This window comes from Phacochoerus africanus, chromosome 14 (assembly GCF_016906955.1).
Source record: "Phacochoerus africanus isolate WHEZ1 chromosome 14, ROS_Pafr_v1, whole genome shotgun sequence".
Lineage (NCBI taxonomy): Eukaryota > Metazoa > Chordata > Mammalia > Artiodactyla > Suidae > Phacochoerus > Phacochoerus africanus.
In genome coordinates this window covers 39,537,888-39,563,066 of record NC_062557.1, presented here as the reverse complement: position 1 = coordinate 39,563,066, position 25,179 = coordinate 39,537,888, and the positions used below count along the sequence as shown (strand labels likewise).

General features: G+C 42.5%; 1 protein-coding gene across 3 annotated transcripts in view; it reads left to right on the top strand.

The window, feature by feature from the left end:
• The window catches only part of AP2B1 (adaptor related protein complex 2 subunit beta 1), a 129,343-nt gene that overhangs the window by 97,024 nt on the left and 7,140 nt on the right, over positions 1 to 25,179 (top strand). For all 3 annotated transcript variants that reach the window (XM_047758915.1, XM_047758916.1, XM_047758913.1), the window contains 2 exons: positions 18,424 to 18,508; positions 19,510 to 19,596. In XM_047758915.1, the coding sequence (XP_047614871.1) occupies positions 18,424 to 18,508; positions 19,510 to 19,596 (172 nt within the window). The remainder of the gene's footprint in view (positions 1 to 18,423; positions 18,509 to 19,509; positions 19,597 to 25,179) is intronic.

Genomic DNA, 25,179 nt, shown 5'->3' with positions numbered 1-25,179 from the left:
AAAAAAGAAAAAAAAATTCTCCATGAAACTTTTTCTAAATAGTTGGATACTTAACCCATTAATACCTGTTTTTTTGGTCTTTTTGCCTTTTCTGGGGCTGCTCCCTCGGCATATGGAGGTTTCCAGAGTAGGGGTCAAATTGGAGCTGTAGCTGCTGGCCTACACCACAGCCACAGCAACAAAGGATCCGAGCCACGTCTGCAACCTACACCATAGTTCACGGCAACGTTGGATCCTTAACCCACTGAGCAAGGCCCACAATCTCATGGTTCCTAGTTGGATTCATTTCCACTGTGCCATGACAGGAACTCCCCTTTATTTCTTCAAAATTTTTTCTGCCCCTTATCTCTCTTCCCTCCTTGAGAACTCCAGTTATACATATGTTAGACCACCCGATATTGTCCCTCACATCTCTAAGGCTGGTTTTTAGTTTTTTTTTTCTTCCACTCTATTCTTCAGATGTGTAATTCCTATTGATAGGTCTTCAGGCATACAGACTGTTTTCTAGGCTACAACATTCTCTTAAACCATTCAGTGTAACTTTGATCTCAGGTATTGTACTTTTCAGTTCTAGGATTTCTGTTTGGTTCTTTGCTAAAATTCCCCATTTGTTCACTCAGGAGTACCACTGAAGAACCCTCTTTCACAGCCTACTCTTCCTTTATCCCACCTTCACCCTTTGGCCTTCCCTTGGGCCTAAGGATATGCTTACTGGCCAGTGGAGGAGTTCCCGTCGTGGCTCAGTGGTTAACGAATCCAACTAGGAACCATGAGGTTGCGGGTTCGATCCCTGGCCTTGCTCAGTGGGTTAAGGATCTGGCGTTGCCGTGAGCTGTGGTGTAGGTCACAGACGCGGCTTGGATCTGGTGTTGCTGTAGCTGTGGTGTAGGCGGGTGGCTATAGCTCTGATTCGACCCCTAGCCTGGGAGCCTCCATATGCGGCAGGAGTGGCCCAAGAAATGGCAAAAAGACCAAAAAAAAAAAGTGGCCAGTGGAGATACCTCAAGTAGGGTTCAGAAGTAGCATTGGGGCTTTCTAGCCAGGAAATTCTGGTGTCCTAGCTGGGCCTGTTTCTTTGACCATGTAAATTGTTTCTCTATAGGGATTCCGAGGAAGATCAGAGTGTGGCCCTCTAAACCATGGGGCCCAGGATAGGAGCTCCAGTTCCTCATCACCGAGGCCAGCTGGAATCCTCTGTCACTACTTTCATTCTTTCTTTGGGGCTGGTGTAATTCTTGCAAAAATTATCTTTGACTCTCCTGTTTTAGAATAGAAGGGCTTTCTACCAGCCTCCTGGACCCTAAATTGGGAAAGAGGGCTGGCAAGTCTCAGCATTCAATATGCATAAATTCACTTACTCCACCACCCTCAGCCATGTCTGGCATCCCCTTCAGAGCACCATCTTATCTTATCCTCTCTGAGAGAATCAACCTTTTAGTTTTATCCAGGGGCTGAGGTAGCTTAGAATGGGGGGTGGGGGGGGGATCCAGGACCCTAACAGTATCTTAATCCTTTTTAACATCCCCTCCCCCTATTTCCCTTTCATACAGTTACAGAGGTGCTACCAGTCCTAAGCCTTTGAGAATTCTGTGCTGTTATTGCTAATCTATTTGTATAGCAGTTACCAAGATTTTGTTGCTATTGTGTTTTGTTTTTTTTTTTTTTGCTATCTATGAGTTTATGCCTTTAAATTTTTTTTCCTTTAATTTTGGCAAAATTTCAGGAGTACTTCTTTATGGTTAGAGGTTAACCTATGAACAAAGGTTAACAAAGATTTGGTCCTTTAGTATATGGTCTTTTATCTTTGTACCCTCTTTAAACCCCACATAAGTGTTGTTTAATAAGAAGATGGATATTAATTAGAGAAAAAAATAATGTCTCTTCGTTTTTTTCTTTGTCTCTTATTCATCAGCTCTATTCATTTAACCTTTGAATGATTAGGGAAGGAAGTGCTGAAGATGCTAGCTGCAAAAGAACAGCAATCTTACAATCCTATTTGTTCATATCTATAAGATCTTTGTCAGCCAAAAGGATTTTTTGCCAGTGTATGGCCCTGAGAAATTTCTGTCCCTTGCTACTCCTACATTGCAGGCCCAGCCTGTGAGACAATCAGTTGCAGATGGTGCCTGTCCCTGATATTTCATGTCGTACATATGTCCGTTCACACTCAGAAAGCCCACAGCTGTAGCTATTGTACCAGAAAAACTGGTAAATGCTTCCAAACGGAAGACCTTTTCAGCAGCTTCCATCAAAGGAAGCAAACCAGCTTGGCATTTACTGACTTTTCCTGACTATTGTGCAAGACAAACAAGTTCGGTGTCAAAGCCTCCTTTGGTCTTCCAAGATCCGCAGTTGAGGACTGTGCACTCCGATTGCTTTTATGGGACCACACACTGCCTGAGTCTTTGAAGTGGTGGATCTTATGAGAACTCTAAGAGATTTCCCAGGTCACACATAGATCCAATGCTGAAAATAACTCCTATAGACAGGACAGGAGTTATCTGAAATATTCCATTAGCAATATGTAGGTAATGGTTATGAAAGATCATGGTTATGAAAGATGAAAACGTTTTGCCACCAAAGAAAAGAGAAAGTTGCTTTCTGTGATTGCTGCTTCAAATTTGATATATTTTTCATGTCACAGCAGGACTGTAAACATTTCCATTTGAGTGATAGAGTATCTTTTATTAGGTGTTCCTTTTTTACTAGGTTGGCCCTATTGAGAACACTTTTTTGTCAAGATAACTAAGATTCTGCTAAGCATTATCTTCTGTCTTTCTATAACCAGAACTCAACTACTGACTTCTAGGACTCTATTTTAGGAATATATTTTTCAGTAGCAACTGCCTTGCTTGAATAATCACACATAAGCTGTAGACAAGAATTCTGTATTCTGATAAACTTGAGGTGGTCTAGTAGATTATAAATCTGGCCGCAATAGTTGGAGACAGTTGTTCCTGAAACTAGCTTGGGAGCTAGTCCCTCATTAAAAAGAGCCTGTGAGATCAGATTATGCCAGTAACAGAAGCCCATGCTGAGGATCTTGAGTAAATGATAATAAATTTCACAAAGTAGTTCTACAGGGTAATAAAAGTGATTTATGAGTTTTCTTTTTTCTTTCTTTTTTTTTTTGGTCTTTTTGTCTTTTTTTTTTTTTTAGGGCCGCACTCGCAGCATATGGAGGTTGCCAGGCTAGGGGTCGAATCAGAGCGGTAGCCAGCAGCCTATGCCAGGGTCACAGCAACGCCAGATCCAAGCCGAGTCTATGACCTACACCACAGCTCATGGCAACACCGGATCCTTAACCCACCGAGCAAGGCCAGGGATTGAACCCGCAACCTCATGGTTCCTAGTTGGATTTGTTTCCACTGCGCCACGATGGGAACTCTAGCTTTCATATCTTAAAATCCCAGCCATCTTTATATCATGATAGTAAGTTAACAATTGATGAAAATGGAATCAGTTTTATATTTCTGGTTTGATAAATGATTGGAAAATAGATTTAACCATGTGATCTTTATGCAGTATGGGACTTTGAATTCTGAATAAAAAGGAGGTACCTCTTTCTAGTCCCTATGCTCTCATTATGACTAATAATCTTTACACAAAGCCTTAGGATACATTATAAGTTGGAATTAGAGGGAATACCCTGGAATTTTCCTGAGCTGGGTTGAAGCCCACTTGAAAGCCTTATCTTGTCTTCATTCATATTTACTCTCTTAATATTTTGCTGTAGTATTATGTTCAGTAAGATAGGAAGATTTCCTTCATTCACAATTTTTTATTTAGGGATTATGCATGGGCTGGACGGCATTGAGGTCAGTATGTCTTAAGAATAAAACTTGAGAAAAGCTTTGAGCTGTGTGAGTGTGTAAGCATAAAGAATAAAATATGGTTAAAAGGATGATCTTTAGGAATTCCCTTTGTGGTCCAGCAGTTAACAAACCCGACTAGGATCCATGAGGATGCGGGTTCAATTTCTGGCCTTGCTCAATGGGTTAAAGGACCTGGTGTTGCCGTGAGCTGTTGTGTAGGTCACAGATTCGGCTTGGATCCTGCGTGGCTGTGGCTGTGGTGTAGGCCGGCAGCAGTAGTTCCTATTCAACTCCTAGCCTGAGAACTTCCACATACCAAGGGTAAAGCCCTAAAAGGCAAAAAAGAATAACCTTTAATATTGTCTGTTTCAAACCCTATTCCTGATAGAACTTTATCTTGGCAGTGATTAGAGCCTCAGCATCTACATAAATACTGTTAGTGATTTTCTACCCTAATATGGCCCATACCATCTTCTTAAAACTCTCTTGGGGAGTTACTCATATTGAACTAAAATTTGTCTTCCTTTAAATTCTATTTGTAGATCTGCTTTTACAGTTTGAGGTTTTATAGAACAAGTTACTCTCTGAATCAGGGCTAATAGGGCCTAAAGATCAGTCCAGTGTGGGCTTGCAATGAAAATACACTCAGTCTGAATTTTCCCTTCTGTTCCACTTCAGGAAAGCCTACGTTTGTGGAAGGACATATATTTGTATATACTGCAAATAGATGTCAATTTTATTGTTCTAATTTTAATTTTTAAAAAAGGCTAGGAGTGGAAACACTGGAATTCTACTGTGGCACAGTGGGGATTGGTGACATCTTGGGAACACTAGGACACAGGTTCAATCCCTAGCCTGGCCCAGTGGGTCAAGGATCCAGCATTGCCACAGCTGTGGCCCAGGTCTGATCCCTGGCCCAGAAACTCCACGTGCCATGGAGCAGCCATAAAAAAAGAAGTGGAGACACTGATAAATGTACTTAGACTGAGTTACGGTTTGGAAGCAAAAGAAAATATTATTATTATTTTTTTTTTTAATGTGTGAATGAATAGTGATGCTTGGCTTAGTAGCAGCATTTCTTTCCAGGAGCCACTGAAGGAGTTGAAAGGCGGATACTCCAAATATGAAAGCAGAGAATTCTCAATTCCATAGCTCATGCTTTGCTCCTGATGATAATTTCTGCCCTTCCATATATGAACTGATTCCCCAGTAAAGCTACCCAGGGATAGCGTCTGCGCACAGTGATCTCCCGTTTGCCCAGTCATCTTTTTTTGGGGGGGGGGTCCTTTTGTCTTTTTGCCTTTTCTAGGGCGGCTCCTGTAGCATATGGAGGTTCCCAGGCTAGGGGTCTAATCGGAGCTATAGCCGCCAGCCTACACCAGAGCCACAGCAATGCCAGATCCAAGCCTACACCACAGCTCACGGCAAGGCCGGATCCTTAACCCACTGAGCAAGGCCAGGGATGGAACCCACAACCTCATGGTTCCTAGTTGGATTTGTTAACCACTGCGCCACGACAGGAACTCCTGCCCAGTCATCTTGGCAGCCACCTGTGCCTGCCTTTGGTCCATCTTAAGTTATAGAGCGAACGGTGCACAGGCATCCCTGTGAACCCTCTTGATTTCTAACTTGCTATCTAAGACTGTGTGTTTACCACCTAGAACCTAGATTAGATTCTAGATCAGTTTTGCCCCAGGATTTAAAAATGATTAATAATCATTCACTCTTGTTACTAAAGTCTGTTCTTTTGCATTTTCATGGTCTTTAGTCCCTTGACATACCAGACTGGGGTGTGGAATATCTAATAACTTTACCTGATGGTTTGCTAATCCTGCCTTCACCATTTTGTGATTCAGTACAATATGTATGAAATGTATTTTAAAGTTTAATAGTAAGCCCTGCGTAGCAAACAGTTGATGCCGTTGATGGTGAATAGTATTCTGTGGTGCAACAGCTGCACCCAGGGGCGTATCAGCCAGTCCTAGGAAGGTACAGAGAGCTGTCACTAAAGGGGGAAAGAGAGGTTGTGCCTTTAGAATTAGAGCTTGTGTTCGTTGGGCAGAACTTATTTAAGGTAAGACCTTGGGCTGTGGGCAGCATCTGAACGCCTTAAAAAACATTACTGGCTGTTACTGGCAACTGAAACTGTAGTTCTGTTGTAGGCTGCTGGAGGAAGAGAGTGTTTATTTGGGGCTTGTGATAAAGGTTTCTGGGCAATAACCAGATTGGTCAGTATAGCATGGCAGGTGGGTTCTGTATTGGCAGAAAGAGATCATATACTCATTTGCTGTAACTTTCTGATTTATTTTGCCTTATTTAAAGCGAGGAAACTACCTGGAGCAGGAACAGATACAGTACATCTTACTTATTAGCATTATTTTCCCTTGACCCTGAGTTCCTAGTGAGGCACAGAGCTGCTGTTTCCACATCGGTGTGGTCCCCTCAGAGTTGTGGTAGTTGCTTGATTCTTCCTATACCACTGCCCTGTTATACTCAGGTTTACATCGTTAGTGTAGAAGAACTGGCATTGTTTTTTTCCAAGCAGAAAAGCCAAAGCCCTAATAAGGGCCTGAAAGTCCCTGTATGATCTAGCTGTGCCCTCCGCCTCCCTCTTACCTCACTGGCTTCACCTGCTACTCCTCCCCTCGCTCCCCTGGCTTCCTTGCACATTCTCAGACAGGGCACTTTCTCAGACAGGGCCACCTCAGGACCTTTGAATTGGCTGTTTACCTTGTCTGGAATGTTCCTTCTCTCAGTGGCCATATCTGCATAGCTCACTTGCCTCTTTCAGGCCTTTGCTGAAATAGTACCTTTTTGATAAGGTCACCTCCCTCTGCTCCCAGTATTCTTGATCCCCTTTACTCTTATTTTTCCCCGTGGCACTTACCCATTTGAAGTACTATTTCATGTACTTACTCAGTTACCCCCACCCCTTCACTAGAACATAAACTCCAAAAAGATAGCAGTTTTCCTCTTAGTTTTCTCCCTGCACTGATATATCTTCCAGTGTCTGGAACAGTGCCTGACACACAGTAGGAGCTTACTAAATATTTGCTCTTGAATGAGTCTTTTGCTTTCATTTAGGGGAGTGTTTACAAATATCAGGTACATCTGGTTCTTGAACCCAACTCAGCAAGGCCATCTCTTCATCTTAGCAAATACAGTATCCCTAACCACTCTCTCTGCCTGTCATTGCTGTAGTGGCTTTGCAGTCTGCCCTGGCCCTGTTTTAATACCCTTTTACCTGGGTGAGTCTGGTCCTGGTCCCAAGTTTAATGTGAGAACTACAGTCACAAGTTCATTTTCTCTCCAGTGGGCTAAGCAAACATTAGAAGCTGTTGCTTCCTTTACTCTGTTCATGGATATTTGAAAAGGTAAGATCACAGCACACTATTGGACCCTGTATCCAAAATTGGGTGAGAACTAGGAAAGTAGAACGCGCGACTGTTATGTCATTTAGGGAACTTTTTCTGTTACTAACCTGTGTCTGTGCGCCTCTTCAAAATAAAACAAATTGTCACCACACAACTATTTATTAAACCATTTCCCTAATTCCCTAGGACTATTTTTGTGATATTGTCAGAGTAAATGTGAAAGCTCAAGGTTGCTCTGTAGGTGTCTGGGAGTTTCAGGGAAGACCAGAATCATTTGGACATCTGACAGGAAGTGGAGCTAAGCAGGCTCCTTTTACTGTGAGGCCAGAAAGAAACCTGTCGTCTTCCTAATTGTGATAGACCTGAAGTGATAAGGAGGCAAACTTTAAAAGGAAGGGCAGAGGGACTGGTCTTTTGTCAGTGGGCATTTATTGTATCTCGTCGTTCAGTTCTTTACTTTCAGCAAACAAATTTTTCACATAATACTCGAAACAGTCTTTTTCCTTTAAAAGGGGAAAAAAATATTTAAAAAGGTAGTGATCTAGCACTCTCCAATTCCGAGTTTTTCCACACTTGCTTTCAGAATTTACTTTGGTGGGAATGAGTGTGACTGTTTCTACGTTCAGAAGTAAGCAGTAAAAAAGTTAAGACCCCTAAACTGAAATTCACTCTGAGGTGAGGAATCGCAGTGCCGGCACTAGAGGTTGTGCTGGGGCTTTAAGGGCATGAATTCAACCTGAGCCTCCACAGGTCAGATGGCTTTAGTCGTGGCTGTGAGTGGACTTCTTTTTGCCCTCCCCAGAGGCAGTCTTTCATGAAAATTGTGGTCTTTCTCCTTTTTTCCGAATGGCTTTGAAGAAGAGGGAAATTGTGGTTTTTTTTTAATTTAGTTGTTTTGAAGTATAGTTGATTTACAGTGTTGTATTCGTTTCAGGTGTACAGCAAAGTAAATCAGTCATACATATAGATATATCCATTCTTTTTTCCCCATGTAGGTTATTATAAACTATTGAGTAGATTTTCTGTGCTATACAGTAGGTTCTCGCTCATCATGGGAAATTCTTTTTTAAAGTAATACTTAGGAGTCTAGTGTAAGTAGCAAAAGAATTACAGAATTTGATTCCATGAGTTCTAACCCTACTGTGCTTTGGGGATCTAGTGTACAGCCTTGGAGACCATTCTAATTTACTCCTGCCCAAATCAGAGGATTTTAACAATTTAATCCTAGTCTTCTAAACTAATGTCTATCAGGAGTTCCATTGTAGCTCGGCAGTAACAAACCCAACTAATATCGATGAGGACATGGGTTTGATCCCTCGTGCCACTCGGTGGATTAAGGATCCTGCGTTGCCGTGAGCTGCGGTGTAGGTCACAGGTGAGACTCAGATCTGGCGTTGCTGTGGCTGTGGTGTAGGCTGGCACCCATAGCTCCAATTTGAGCCCTACCCTGGAAACCTCTATATGGTGTGGGTGCATCCCTAAAAAGACCAAAAGAATAAAAAGAAACAACTGGAGTTCCCATCATGGTGCAGCGGGAACTAATCCGACTAGGAACCATGAGGGTGCAGGTTCAATCCCTGGCTTTGAACAGCAGGTCAAGGATCCGGTGTTGCTGTGAGCTGTGATGTAGGTCGCAGATGCAGCTCAGATCTGGTGATGCTGTGGCTGTGGTGTAGACGGGTGGCTACAGCTCGGATTAGACCCCTAGCCTGGGAACCTCCATATACTGTGGTTGCGGCCCTAAAAAGACAAAAAGACAAAAAAAAAGGAAAAGGAAAAGAAACAACTAGTGTCTATCTGCACCACTTTACAATCTTAACCTTCCCTTTGGTGTTTTGGAGGTTTATCCTGCCAGTGTTCTAATTCATGGTGTAAACTACCTGTAGGAGGTCTCTGAGATGGAGAGCAAGCAGATCCCATGACAGGATGAGGACTCCAGGAGGAGCCATAGTTAGATCCGTTTTAGTATCCTTTCGGTTCTCTTCACCTCTCAAAACAATGCTTCCTGGAGTTTCTGCCATGGCGCAGTGGGCTAAGAATCTGACTGCAGTGGCTTGGGTTACTGCGGAGGTATGGCTTTGATACCCAGCACAGTGCTGTGGGTTAAAGGATTCCACGTTACTACAGCTGCCGTGTAGGTGGCAGTTTCGGCTTGGATTCAGTCCTTGGCCTAGGAACTTCCGAATGCTGTGGGCCATTTAAAAAAAGAAAGAAAAAAAGAAAACAAAAGCAGTGCTTACTAAGAGAGCTTGTATCTTAGGTTCTTATTGCCATTCTAAAACCCACTCACTAATTGTATGTACCACTGGAAGATTTACAGTTTAAGAGATTATCTGAGGGTCTGTTCAGAACTTTCCCTTCTGAGGGCTATTTAAATGGAGATTTCAAATCCTCAAATGCATGTTGTTGCCTAAGGGGCACTTAGCTTGGGGACATGGAGCTACTGCTTTTATCAGGAGGAGAGAAGCCTGTCAAATTTCCCTTTAAGGGGCTCCACTGTCCACGTACTCTTAACAGTGAAGATAAACAAGATGGCTTTTATCGAGAGTGAATGGCAGATCGGCACTGTTTGAGGGCTGCTTAACTGCCATGCACTGCATCTGATCTGTTGGGTGGACTAAGAAAGAATATAGATGGAAGGATCTTGTTTGAATCCTAACCTTAGAAGTAAACTAAAGATGACTGTTCAAGTTATTATTTATTTATTTTTGTCTTTTGTCTTTTTAGGGCCACACCCGCGACATATGGCGGTTCCCAGGCTAGGGGTCTAATCGGAGCTGTAGCTGCCGGCCTACGCCACAGCCACAGTAACGCGGGATCCAAGTCGTGTCTGCAGCCTACACCACAGCTCCCACTGAGTGGGGCCAGGGATAGAACCCGAAACCTCATGGTTCCCAGTTGGATTCGTTTCTGCTGAGCCACGACAGGAACTCCTGTTCAAGTGAAAATTTCATTAGCATTGGAAGGAAAGTAAATTGACATTTTCTATGATGGGTTACATGACTATTTCGGCTGTATTTTTTTTTTTTTCTTTTCTTAGCCACACCATGGCGTATGGAAGTTCCCAGGCCAGGGTTCAAACCTACACCACAACTGCGGCAACACTAGATCCTTAACCCACTGCACTGGGCTGGGGATGGAACCTGATCTGTTGCAGAGACAGTGCCAGATCTTTAACCTGATGCACCACAGCAGGAACTCCTTTTAACTGTATTCAGACATTGTCAAATATAGATAGAGCTGTTTTGTCAGGCTACCTCTAAGAATTCTCAGATAATTTATTGGTCAGTGGAGTTTGAAATGGAAGGCTGTGTTTGAACTAAAGATGGTAGATATTTTGTGGCATTGACTAAGAGTGCAGGTAGATTTAATAATTCTAGCAGATAGCAGGGAGACCCACACTTGCTAACTGATATATCACACAGTTGGAGTCAGTGCCATTAAAACCTGTCACTCGGAGTCATTCCCCTAGGATCTGTTGACTAGGTGGTGTGGTGCTTAAAACACATCTGAATCATCATTCCTCAGAGAACTGGAGATGGTTGGCGTCACTGCCTGGTCCTAGCTGGGACCAGCCTGAAAATAATCTTTCTGAAAGCTAAATAGAGAGGAGGAAAAAAGGAAAAAAAAAATTCCTCAGAGACTTGGAAAGGTCACAAGTGACGTCATGGAAGAGTAGATGATATACTCTCAAAGGTGAGCTGGGTACCACCTGCCTTAAATTTTCTAGTGGCAGTGCCTCCTGTGGTTATCTGTGGTGAGAGGTGTGGTGAGAGGCTGCATTTGCCAAAGTTCAGAGTGAGTTCATCTCGTACCTTTTTATAGTGCTTTTGAGTACAAGGTTAGAATATTAATGTAGCCTGTTCGTCTCCAGCTGTGCCACCATAAAGAGGCTGCAGCTACTGCAGCAGGCTTCCTATACTATGGAAAGAAACTAATTGCTGGTTACAGGCTGAAGCTGACAGGCTGCTCTTTCCCCAACAGCCACTGAAAGTAACTTTTAAAAATCATTATTATTATTAAGCATTTATAGCCTGCTTTTGTATTTTCCAAGTGCCTCATAATCATTTCTGTTTGCTCTTTGTATTGATGTCCCTGAGAGGCAAGTTAATATTGTTATTGCCACATGTTGCACGTGACAGACCGGAGGAACAGAGGATTAGGTAATCTGCTCCTTGTACCATCTATGATCTGCTTTAGGCATCCTCAAAGCAGAAACTAGGGTGTGCACTCTGTTCCTAAGCTCACTGAGCCCATTTCATCAGTGCTGGCTTTTAATTTGGTATGTGAGTATTATAGCTTTTATGCTTTTTTTTTTTTTTTTTTTTTGGTGGAGAATGTGGGCAACGATGCTTTTATGCTTTTTGACTTCAGCTTAGTGTAAGAAATATATTTTATGTAATATATACACACATGCAAAACATAAAACTGAAACATTATGCTTCATGAGATGCACTATGACATTTTCTATTCTAATTTTTATGCCAGTTTCGTCCTACTAAATTAATTTTAAGAACCACCCATTGGTCATGACCCACAGTTTTTAAAAACACCATGTTACAAGGTACTTGAGGCTGAAGAATACACATGGCATGTTCTCCTAGAGAATCAGTTTTATTTAAAGGTATAGGGAGAGACACATATTCATATTCGTATTAAAACACATGAATTCATTGTGGAGCTTTTTGTTCCTGTGATGAGCCACTTCATATCATGCCCCATCTTGATCTACCTCTGCCTCAACCCCAATATATATGTCCATACTTTACTCTCTGTTAAGGGGAGTACTGCCCTTTTGGAAACTTTAGACCAAACTCAAACGGTTGTCAGGAACTTTGAGTAATCTAATTTACAGTCATTATTCCTATCGAGCTCTTACTCTGTGCTAGTCACTGTTTTAGAAACTTAGAATATAGTATAAAGAAGAGTCAGAAATCCCTTCCCTTGTGGAACTTTATGTTATGCTGGAGGTGGATTATGTGGCTCAGGGACACACCCACAAATAAGTAAAAGAGTATGTCAGATAAGCGCAGCGGAGACAAGCAAAGCAGAGGTTGCAGTGAGGAGTCCTGCTTTGGAGAATGGGTGGTATAACTTTGTAAATACATCGATCATGGAAGACCTGCATGAGAAGGTAATATTTCCTTAAATCAAAGACCTAAATGAGGCCAGAATGAGCCTTGCAGATTTCTGGTAGAAGAGAATTCCAGACAGGAGAAATGACAAGTGCATGCAAGACATGCTCCTATGAAATAGGAACATGTCTGGTAGGTGCAGGGCACAACAGCAGGCTCCTGTGGCTAATGAGAGTCATAGTACTTGACAGCAGAGAGGTAACAGGAATTGATTATAGGCAATTGTAACTTTGGGAAGTCATTGGAAGTTTGAGCAGTGAAGTATTTATGAATTGACCTACATTTTAAGCTCACTGTGGCTGCTGTGTTGAGAACAGACTGGGAAGCTAGGTGTTGGGGTGGGGAAGCAAGTGCAGAAGGAGGAGCACCCTAAAAAGCTTTGCAGTGTTTCATGTACTTACTGAGTTAGGAAAGTCAAGCAGGAGCTTCCATTTAAGGATGAGGGGAAATTGATCTTGGACATGTTCATTTTGAGATATCTATTAGTTATCCAAATGGAAATATTAATGTGATAATTGATTTCCCATAGACAAGCTAGGCATTGATGTTAATTAAAGCTCTTAGGGAGTTCCGTGGCGGCTCGGCAGATTCAGCATTGTCACTGCTGTGGCTTGGATCGCTGCTGTGGTGCAGGTTCAATCCCTGGCCCGGGAACTTCTGCATGCCTTGGCTTTGGCCAAAAAAACCAAAAACAAAAAAACTATTGGAAAATACTTCTCCAGCTTGTCTGGATTTTATTCTTCTGTTCTGTACCTGTTGGTATAGTGAATTTCAAAATAAAATAAAATAAAAAAAACAATGTGGATCAGTGGAAACAAATCTGACGAGTATCCCTGCAGACGCAGGTTCAATCCCTGGCCTAGCTCAGTGGGTTAAAGATCCGGCATTGCCATGAGCTCTGGTGTAGGTGGCAGATTCAGCTTGGATCCCACATTGCTTTAGCTGTGGTGTAGACCAGCCACTACAGCTCCAATTCAACTCCTAGCCTGGGAACCTCCACATGCCTCAGGCATGGCCCTAAAAATACAAAAAAAAAAAAAAAAGGAACACCCTCCCCCCCCCACCCCCCGCCCCATTTCCCTCTGAAGCAGACACTCTCATACTCTAGGGTTTACTCAGTTCTATTTAGGAGTAGCCGCCACCCGGAGTGAAATTGAACTGGCTTCATACTGTGTTTTCCTTGGGTCCTTTCAAGTGTTATTGGCATATTCTTGGCGAATCTGGTTTGTTTGTTTGTTTTGCCTTTTTGCTTTTTTGCCTTTGCTAGGGCCGATTCTGAGGCGTGTGGAGGTTCCCAGACCAGGAGTCTAATCGGAGCTGTAGCCACTGGCCTACGCCAGAGCCACAGCAACACAGGATCCGAGCCGAGTCTGCAACCTACACCACAGCTCACGGCAACACCAAATCCTTAACCCACTGAGCAAAGCCAGGGATCAAACCCGCAGCCTCATGGTTCCTAGTCAGATTCGTTAACCACTGAGCCACGATGGGAACTTCGAGAATCTGTTATTCTTTGGGTTGTGATCTACCACCTGTGTTACTTTTCCTCAACATCTAAATGTTATTTTAGCTTAGCATCTTAAAACCTAAAGAACTGACATGTCATCCTGTCCCCCATCCTCGCCTCATCAAGTATCCATGTGTCTGATGAGAGATGTTATGTCTTGCATGTGAATGATGTATAGAGATTGGGGAAAAAAAATGTTGAGAAAACCAGTGTTTCATTCTCTTTGCTCAATTTCTCCCCCTTAATTTCATGCAAGAAATATTTAGTGAGTCACAAGTATGCTAGTGAAGATGCAATCCCCTGCGCTGAGAGAGATCATTGTGTTGTGGGTGAGGCAGAGATAAACAGTTATTTTATGCTATAGTAGAAGTGCATGGAGCAGGTGCTATGGAGAGGAATTGGAGCCTTCCTGAGAAATCCTTGTCAAGCTCGAATTAAATCTTAAGATTAAATAGATACTTTCCAGACAGATAAAGCTTTAGGAGAAGAATATGTTAGTGGAAAGAACAACATCTAACAAGGCACAGCCATGTCACTTTCAGTTGGAGACCAAGAAGTAATGTTGACATGTTTAAAGTTAAGGAAATGGGCTAGAGAAGGAGGCAGGGGCCAGATTCAAGAGAACCATATGTATTTGAAATGAATGCAGTTCTAGCCAAGAGTAAAGGTTTGAGAGCTGCAAAATCCGGATTTTGAAAAGCTAATGTAAAAGAGAGGAAACACTTCCTCTAAGTTTGTGTTGTTGATCCTGTAAAGAGATGACATTTTACCAGGGGCACAGTCGCAAGAATGGCTAGTCTAACAGTTTGCCAAGAAGCCTTTTTAAAAAATCTCTTCTGATCTCTATTGGCATAGTCGTAATACTGCATTTGAGAATGTGAAGGATTTCAGATAACTAATGTGGTTCTTTTTCTTCTTTTAGGGCTGCACCCACGGCATATGGAGGTTCCCAGGCTAGGGGTCTAAATGGAGCTACAGCTGCCGGCCTATGCCATAGCCACAGCAACGCCAGATCCAAGCCTCGACCTTATGGTGACTAGTTGGATTCATTTCTGCTGTGCCACAACGGGAACTCCTAATGTGGTTCTTAATTATGAAAAATTCTGCATAAAAAGGCAGAAGATGAAAGAAGAGGGAACTTCAACAAACACTTGTTAATAGTACTTACTGTAAACCAGGCATCAACCATTCTGAGTGCTTTGTACATATTAACTCATTATACTCATAACAGCCTCATGCTTTTTTTTTTTTTTTTTCCTTAGGGCTGCACCTGTGGCATATGGAAGTTCCAGGGGCTGAGGCTTGAATCAGAGCTGGAGCTGCTGGCCTACACCACAGCAATGCCATATCCAAGCCCTGTCTGTGACCCACACCACAGCGCTCTGCAATGCCAGATCTTTAACCCACTGAGCAGGGCCAGGGATCAAACCCTCATGGATACTTGTCGAATTCATTACCCCCTGAGCCACAACAGGAACTCTGGCAGCCTCGTGCATTTAGTCGTGTAACAGGAAACTGAACTGAGTTCTACTGTCTAAAGTCACTCAGCTAGTTAAGTGACGGAGTCAGAATTTGAAATCAGGAGATCCGTTCTGGTCCCAAATCCACGCTTAGAACCACTGTATCTGCTGTCTCTGATTTGGGTGTTCCAGATTCTCAGAGAATTATTCTAGAACAGAAGTCTAGGGATAGTGGTTGCCCTGAAATCCCTGAAATTTTTGTTGAAACTTTGCATGTGCAGTTTTCAGAAAGAGGGTCCCTGACATTCATCTGTTTGTCAGGGCAGACTGGTTCAGCACCGCTGACGTAGAAGAGCTTTTCATGTATTTTCTATTGTTAATGGACTCTAATTGGAATAAGTAAGGAGTGCCTGAGAATGAGCTATTTATAAGCCCACGCAGACTTCTTAAGTAACATTGTTCTGAATTAATTGCTTGTCTAGTTGATCTTCTTAGGAATTTTTTCCAAGATAACACATGCCAGGTCCCAGATTTAGGGATTGTTGTTTTTTTAATACAGGATGGAGTCCTGGATTCTGTTTTGTAAAACCTTTCCAAATGATTCTAACATAAGTTTTTGGTTAAGAACCACTGATACTATCTTCTGGAGGACAGGGATTATATTTTCTGTATCCTTCCTTATATCTCAAAATCTTGGCCCGTAGTAAACATGAGTAAATGGTTTGAAGGTTTTGTACACAAGCTATGTGAGGTATGATTGCTTTCCATTTCAGAAGTGGTAGTAATGATAGTCACTAGCATTTCATCTAGACCTCCAGATGACCCACACTAGCCCACTTGTACCACTTCCAGGTTTCACTTCTAAATGCCCTCTCTAGAGCCTGGCACTCCCGCAAGGTCTTCTTGGTGCCCGTATTTGAAATAAGAGTTCTTCTCTCCTTGCTGAGTGCCAGGTGAATTAGAAAATACCTCCCTCCCAGAAGCCCACAGCTGGTATAAATCTTGTGAAGTGGTGCTCTCATACATCTTAAAGAATATCTAAGGTCCGTCTTTCCTGGGGTTAGTTGCTCTGCTTGCATTCACCAGACTCAAGGTTTTTGAGACTCCTGCTGTCTCAGCATTTTGGTCATCAGATTATGTGATATAGGTCAGAAACTCCTGGGGGTTGGTAATTGAAAGGTTAAATGCACAAGTTACAAGGAAAGTAGTTTGAATTCTTCTGGGAAAGAGAGCAGAAAGACTGTATCAAGTAGCCGCACTTGATGGATTGTGGAGGATGAAATAAAGGTACTGTTTAAGGTGGGGAAGATGGGTTGATGACAAATGAAAAGGGGCTGGACGTGCTCCGGAAAGAGAATATTTATATCTCAATATGAAGTGTGGACATTTGCCCCCCAAAGGGCTGGGAGGGAGAAGTTGGTGCTATTTTCTTAGAGAGAAGCAAACATGGTTACTGATTATAAGACTCACCCAAAGAAATGTTTGCCTGAAGCACCAAGAGCATAGATAGGAAGGTCGCTAGTGACAGAAACCAGTGGAGGCAGTGGGTTAGAGCAATCCTTTTACTCTCCCTTCTTATAGTTTATGGTTCTTAGACTCTGCACAGTGGAATCGGCCTGTTTCTGAATATATACACCAGTCAGTATTGTCCCTGAACAAAAGTACTTATTGTAGCTTTTTTAAAAATATAAAATAAAGAGCTCCCATTGTGGCTCAGCAATTATGAGCCTGACTAGTAACCATGAGGATGCAGGTTTGATCCCTGGCCTCACTCAGTGGGTTAAGGGATCCAGTGTTGCCGTGAGCTGTGGTGTAGGTCACAGATTCGGCTTGGATCCAGCATTGCTGTGGCTGTGATATAGGCCGTTCTGATTCAACCCCTAGTTCCCTAGCATGGGAACTTCCATATGCCGTGGGTGTGGCCCTAAAAAGACCAAAAACAAAATTTAAAAAATAAAATAAATAAATATACACACACACATATATATATCTTAATATTGTAGCTTTTTAAAATCCAGTGTGCTCTGGATTGAGTTGATCATGGTAGAATCACAGCCTAATTAAATCCAGAAGTTTGTATTGTGAGAAGAAAACTTATTCATTTGCTGAAAGGCCTTTCCTTCTTAGAGTCATCAGATATACCAGTATTTGAGCTAATAAGCTTTTCTAGCCATATGGCTTAGGAAATAAGACTTGTGAAAGAAATCACTTTGGAGTTCCCATTGTGGTCTAACGGATTAAGAAACCAGCTAGTATCCATGAGGATGCTCATCAGGCCATGGCCTCACTCAGTGGATTAAGGATCCAGCATTGCCATAAGGTGTGGTGTAGGTCACAGAAAAGGCTTGGATCTGGCGTGGCTGTGGTATAGGCCGACAGCTGCACCTCCAATTCAACCTCTAGCCTGGGAAATTCCATATGCTGCAGATGTGGCCCTGTAAAGAGAAAAAAAACATAAAACACTTTAAAACTGATATCTGAAAAATAAATAAAACTGGTATCTGAAAAAAGATAAAGGGCAGTATGGCACTAGTTATTGTGGAGAGGAAAAAAAAATCAAGTTGTAGAGTCAAATTTGCATTTGAATCCTAGTTCTTCTCTGTACTGGCAGCGTGACACTGGATGTTACTTAATCTTTTTGCGCCACGGTTCCCCATCTGTAAAATGAGAGGGGAATAACACTACTTTGTTCGGGATAGTTGTAACGAGGATTAGAAATACTAACATTAATAGGTACTTAGTAAGTGGTAGCAGCAGCTATTTTTTTTTTTTAAGATTTTTATTTTTTCTATTACAGTTGATTTACAGTGTTCTGTCAATTTCTGCTGTAAGCAGCTACTATTAATAACCATAGAAATGAAAAACAACTGAGTAGGTTATTCCAAGTATAGACCTGTGCCTTGAACTCGTCCCTCCCCCCGGCCTAGGCTCCTCCTGGAGAGAGGGAGCGAAGCAGGTTGTTGACAGTGCCCCGACAGTGCAGTGAATAAGGACATGCTTTGCAGTGCACAGGCTGGTGTGTCTTGATTTGGGGTTTCCTGCACTGTCTAAAAGAGGAAGGAACTCAGGTGGCTTTCCCTGCTACCTGGCTCCCTATCATGTCCTAATTTCCCCTTGCTACTTTCCTGGCAGGTGGCGGTGAAAAACAATATTGATGTCTTCTACTTCAGCTGCCTCATTCCACTGAACGTGCTTTTTGTAGAAGATGGCAAAATGGGTAAGTACTTTCTCTTGTCCTTCTGCCAAATAGACCTTTGCCCTTCCTCTGAAGGTCAGGCAGAGTGTAGCCCCAGAAGTGCAAGTTATTTTGAGGTTGAAAAAAATGAGGGAATCATTGCCACGAGCTGTGGCGTAGGTCAGCAGCTACAGCTCCGATTTGACCCCTAGCCTGGGAACGTCTATATGCCGCAGGTGCAGCCCTAAAAAAGACAAGAAAAAAATGGTGGAAAGCTATTCTAAAGCTCTAATAATTGCTAAATATGTATTCACCTGAGTCACAGTTGATCCTGTTTTGCTATTGGTCTCTAAATCACAATGCCTGTTATCTGAATAAGCAAGTCACCCCAGCATACAGAGTAAGTGGCTTGGTGACAAGTAGATGTGGATTTGAATCTCAGCCTGGCTGCTTATCAGTTGTGTGACTGTAGCAAGGTGCTTAATTTTTTTTCTGAGTTTGTTTCCAAAATTACAAAGCAGAAATAGTTTTTATAATGACTTGCGATAATACAAGCCGATCTAACACTTAGCCCTGTAAGTTCCTACTGTCTCAAGATAAGAATCGAGTATTCCCCATGTGGCTGTTGATACTTATCTTTTTCTTAGGAAGCCAACATCTGATAAAACTAGCTTATGTTGGTATATTCTAAGTTTGTAAGGCTCTTCATTGGTTTGATTCTTACAATAGCTCTTTAGGTAGAGTAGGCAGATGTAATAATACATGATGAAACTGAGTATTGGAAAGGTCACAAGACTTACTGAAAACCAAAGAGGAGAACAGTAGAGCCAAAACTAACTCTTTTCTGGTGTATCTTAGTGCTACTCTTGAAGGATTAATTGACCTGGGGTGTAGCACCTCTGCATAGCTAAGAACTGGCTCCTTTCTCAGTCTCCCGTTGGCTGTACTGCAAGAGCCAGCACTCCACAGGAGCAGTGGCAAGGCCTTAGCAGAATACTGGCAGATCGTGCACATCCATCCTTTCCCTCTATTTCCCCATACAGAGCGCCAGGTCTTCCTTGCAACATGGAAGGATATTCCCAATGAAAATGAACTTCAATTTCAGATTAAGGAATGTCATTTAAATGCTGGTGAGTGATGCCTCTAAACTTCATTTTCCTCTTAGTATATTTGAGATATCTGAAAATTTGTCTTTTCTTGACCGACCTCTTCATTTATTTTACTGAAGTGTAGTTGACGTATAATGTTGTATTGGTTTCTGCTGTACAGCAGAGTTACTCAGTGATCCATCAGAGGGATTTAGAGTGTGTGTGTGTGTGTGTGTATCATTTTCCATTATGGTTTATCACAGGATATCAAATACAGTTCCCTGTGCTATACAGTAGGACCTTGTTTATCCATTCTATATATTATTAGTTTTCATCTGTTAATCATAAACTTGGCATGTTTTGATGTAGGTACTGGATTTACTTAATGAGCTAACAGATTTACAATTACATATGTATGTATCCACCACCAAATTAAGATGTGGAATATATTTAGCATCTTAGCAGATTTCCACATGCCTCTTCCCACTTGATAACCCCATTATTCTGACATTTAGCCCCCTAACAAGAGTCTCAGTTATTTTGCATTGTCCTTAGTACTTTGAACTGTCAGTTTTAGTTTTAATATTAGCCCTTCTGGTTGAAGTGTAGTAAGATCATATTGTAATTTTAATTTGCATTCTTCTGATAATATTGAACACCTTTTCATGTGCTTTACTGAATTAAAAAAAAATACATCATAGCTTATTAGAGCCTAGTTGGTAGCCTTTTTCTTTCTTGCCTGCGTGGGCTTGCACGTGATGATACTAACCTCTTTAATGACCCTTAAAAAGCTCCAGTCCCTTTTGTAGTTAATTTTATTACTGCACTAGAAAACATCAAAGAGGAAACCCAAGAGGAGGAACAGTAGCAGCTGTCAGTCCATAGCTCTTTGCCTCACTGAAGTGTTCCTCAGGAGTCGAAGGAGCTCTAGGCCATCCAGGGTCTTGCCTTTGTCCCAGTCTCTCTTTTTTTGAGGTTAGTACCAGGCTTTATGAGTTTGAATGAAAGGGAGCTTTGGTGCTTGGTCAGTGCTGCCTCTTTCTTCATTCACCAGCATTTCCTCCTTCCGGCACGCTGCCCTCCTCCCACTGTTGCTGGAGCATTGCAGTGGGGGAAAGAGGCAGTACAGAAAGAAAGAAAACAGCTCGCTGTCCTCTCAGCTTGTTCTTTTAAAACTTGATGGGGGGTCTCTATGATGCATTCATCCTCTGTATTCAGACAAATCTCTTCTTACAGGGCTTCTCCTGAGCCCTTGGAGAGGTGTTTGAGGAAGTGGTCTTCTATAATGTTCATTTTAATGACTATTTAGTTGATTCTCTTCAGGAATACCACATTGGCCTTCTTTTGAACATATTCTTGGGCTAGGTTTCTCATCCTAACTGGTTTTAGTTATTAAACAAAACCAAATTTTTGCTGAGTTTCTACACACACACCACAAAAGTACTTAAATTGAGCTGCTTTTTTGGCTATCTTCTAGGTAGGTGATGGTGTCATCTGTCTCTCTCTCCGAGGCTCCCTGCTTAGTCACCACAAACCTCATGTGATGAGTATGGGAGGTTGGGCAACTTTTTCCATAGTGTAAGCTTTTTTTCGGGAAGCTTTAAGTGCAGAATCCACAGTGGCTTATGGCAAGAACCAGAGTGGATACTGTTAAAGCAGCAGCCTCTGTACCAGCTTGGAATAGACCAGGCCCTTAGTTATAGGCACCCTCGTGTAGCCAGTCCTATGGCAGCAATTCTGTATTACGTTCCTGAGAACACTTGTCCCTCAGAAAAGGGGTTCTTTGGTCCCCTAAAGTTGGAAAATACAGGGTGTCATGTGTACCTCCTAGGAGCTCCTGCATTGCCCATCAGCACACTGGGAGCCGAGGCCTCCTGCGTTGAGGAAACCAGTATAACTCAACGTTAACTGAATTTATTTGACTATGGAATTTAAAATCACAAAATGCTTATCATTAGCACCTTATGGAGCACCAATGTTCCTTGAACATGCCCGACCTGAGAACCTCTGGCCTATGGAGAGCAGGGAAAGGCTGGAGTAATTGGAAAGCAGATTTAATTTCAGAGATCCGATATGAAAAGGACATAGTTTTTCAAAAAAAGAAAATGGAAGTTTGGATCTGGTCTCCCAGAGTAATAGAAAAAGATTCCAGATTACACTTTGGTGTACATTGGTGATCTTGCCAAAGAGGGGGTATCTGGCCTTTGTCCCAGTGAGGCTGTGTCTTCTGATGTAAACTAGAACAGTTTCCCAGAGCAGATTCAGTTCTGATCAGTTCTGCCATGGCCTCGTGCCAGTTCCTTCTTGCCTTGGGTGCTCCAAATACCAGCATATCAGTTTTCCAGTGATACACGGCTCTATGGCTGTGTGGCACACGGAGCAGAGGGGAGGGCAGCCACTTTGTTTTCTCCAGGAGCCCAAGGCCATCATTTCCCACACTGAATCACTGCTAATCTCTTACAAAACCACTTGCTCCAACTAATTGTATCTTTTCCTCTGCCTCTACCCCAAGGTCTGGAGTGCCCTGGCCTTTACATTTCCTTCCAGTCTGAGGGCTCTATTAACATTTCAGGTTTAGTGCCTTCTGATTCAACACCCTGGGTCTAGCTAAGAGCTAAAAATACTGTCCTTTCCAGCTGATCTGCTCTAATCACAATAGCACCAACACTTTAAATAGCTTTTCTGAGCCAGAGTAGACATTTGACAGATGGAGCTAATGCTCTGAGGGCCACAGGAAGTCACAGCCTTAAAGTACTGACCAGCCTAGCCTTGAGCTTTTACCTTTTTTCCCCCTTATTTTTAGGGCTGCACTCGTGACATATAGAAGTTCGCAGGCAAGGGGTCGAATCAGAGCTGTAGCTGCCAGCCTGGGCCGCAGCTGCAACAACACCAGATCCAAGCCTCCTCATCTGCAACTTACACCGCAGCTCTTGGCAACACCAGATCCTTAACTCACTGAGCGAGGCCAAGGATCGAACTCACATCCTCGTGGATACTAGTTGGGGTTTGTTACCACTGAGCCACAACGGGAACTCCATACTTTTGCTCTTCTGTTTCTTCTAGAGGTGAAAGAAGAAAAGAAACCCTCTTCCTAACCTTAATAATTAATCAGATCTTAGTAGGTGTGTGATAGGATGTTTATGGTGCCACCAGTTGTGTAAGTACTAGAAAATATTAAATCAGAAAGGCACTGATGTATGGATTTCCTGGCTTCCTAGCACTCTTCATCTCTACTGGTCAGGTGGTCTGTATGAATCTGTTTCACAGCTTATGTTACAGCTGCATTTGGGGTTAGTACATATCTAGGACCACGGTCTTAAGTATACAAGATGTAGTTGCATCTCCAGCCATAACCAGAAAGTAATCTTCCTGGCAGGCAGTCCACAAACCTTTTTTTTTTTTTAAGTCAAGTGTTTATTATACTGTGAAAAGCTCAGAGAAATACTGTATGTATAGTCACTAGTTAAGCACTCTAGTAAGGGACAAATGTTTCTTCTGGTGCAGGGACTAGGTGAGGGTAAGTTCTGGGGTTTTTTTGGTCATGGTTCTCCCCATTCTTTGGAACATTTCATAAATGCAAATGCTTTACCAGCCAGCATTTAAATATAGTTTGGCTGTTCAAGTGGTAAAAAGTGTTCTTTTCAGTGGGCATCATGGTATTGAACTTGCTAATGAGTACCACAGCTCCCCCTGCCCACTCTCTGAGGACCTTCACCCTCCTGGCTGCTGGAAGAAGTGTGACCACAGCTAAAGTTGGAAGGTGAAGGAGGGAAGACCAGATCACACCTTCTAAGATTTTAGGCCTCAGACCCAAAGCCAAATTTGTGGTAGGAGACAAATGAACCAAAAGAAATCACATCTTGAAGCCAGCGTAACTATGTTTGACCATCTTTTAAAACTATCCTTTAGGGGAGATTGCAGTATCTTAGCATTACATTCTCGTTCTCGGAGTCTCACAAGTGTAAGATCCCATCGTTTCCCAAGGAGTTCAGATCCTTTAAAAAAACAACAACAGCAAGAAAACAACTGTGATACCTTATCAGGAAGTCCATCACATCTGGCTGGGAAGCCACCTTACATCTGGCTCCCAGTGTCATTCTTCATAGGTTCATTTAGTAGAGTCTGATTATCCTGCCATCGACATACACTCTAGCTCCCAGCTAATATCTAAGGTTTATAAAAATTGACTCATACACGAGTTCCCGTCATGGCTCAGCGGAAAAGAATCCGACTAGTATCCATGAGGATGCAGGTTCGATCCCTGACCTTGCTCAGTAGGTTAAGGATCTGGCCTTGCTGTGAGCTGTGTTGTAGGTCTCAGATTCTGCTGGGATCACGTGTTGCTGTGGCTGTGGTATAGGCTGGCAGCTACAGCTCCAATTCGACCCCTAGCCTGGGAACTTCCATGTGCCACAGGTGTGGCCCTAAAAAGCAAAAAATAATAATAATAAAAATAATTGACTCACACATACTCATGTTAGAGAACTCTCCCTCCATTCAGCCTTCTCTTAGAAATCACAGTACAGCCCCTTCAGCAGGAGCAGAGCCAGGTTCCTAACCAGAATGCTTCCAAGCACACTAAAGTTACATCCATTCATTCAGCGTGCTTATGCTACCTGGCTGTTTGCCGCATTTTCTAATTCTGGAAGGGGTGAGTGCGTATGTGTGTTTGTGTGCTTCCATTTGTTAGCCTGTCATCTCTTACTGAGGTGGTAAAATCACGAGATGTCTAGGCATCGAGGCCTTGCCATATGTATTGCCTAGAACATGCACCTATGCAACAAGGTGGACTTTACCAAAAGCTCCTACTATGTGTATTTTCTGTTTCCTTGGGAATGGGCAAGAGCCTTGAAAGTTGGGAATGGTTTTTACAACCTAAAGCAGTCCCTCTTGTGTTCAAGACAGTCCTGTCAGAAGGCATTAGCCAAACTCCAGCTGGTGATGTTGCCTAGCAACCCAGTCTAAGCTGCGAGAACCCTTCATTATGGGAACCAAGGTGACAACCAGAACTGCCTGACCCCCTAGAAGGTAATTAAAAAGCATATTCAGGCCACGTCCTCCAGCAGTCTTGCATGTAACTACCCTGAGATATACTTTTTGGCTCCTCAAAGAGAGCCAGTCCTTGAGTTATAACTACTCTGCTTGGTGTTTGTGAAAACCTTAGACATAAAAGGAGGGAAATTAAGTCACAAGTGAGTGTGGTGCAGTTGTTTAATGAAGGAGCTTTAGTGCCTCCTCCCCTGAGCTCTTGGTGGTTTGAATATGGAAGGAAGGCATCAGGGCAAGAACCACCTCCAAAATTAGACAACATCTAAATAGATGGTTTTTAGATTCACACACAGAGAAAAAAAAAATTATGGTTACCAAGGGGAGAGGGCAGGGGGAGAAGGGATAAATTAGGAGTATGGGATTAATATATATAAACTACCATTTATAAAGTAGATTGAAAGGATTTACTGTATAGTCCAGGGAATTGTATATTCAATATCTTAGAATAATGTATAATGGAAAAAGAACCTGGAAATGTGTGTGTGTGTTTGTGCATATACATACACACACACAATGATCTGAATCACTTTGCTCTACACCTGAAACTAACACAATATTGTAAATCAACTGTACTGC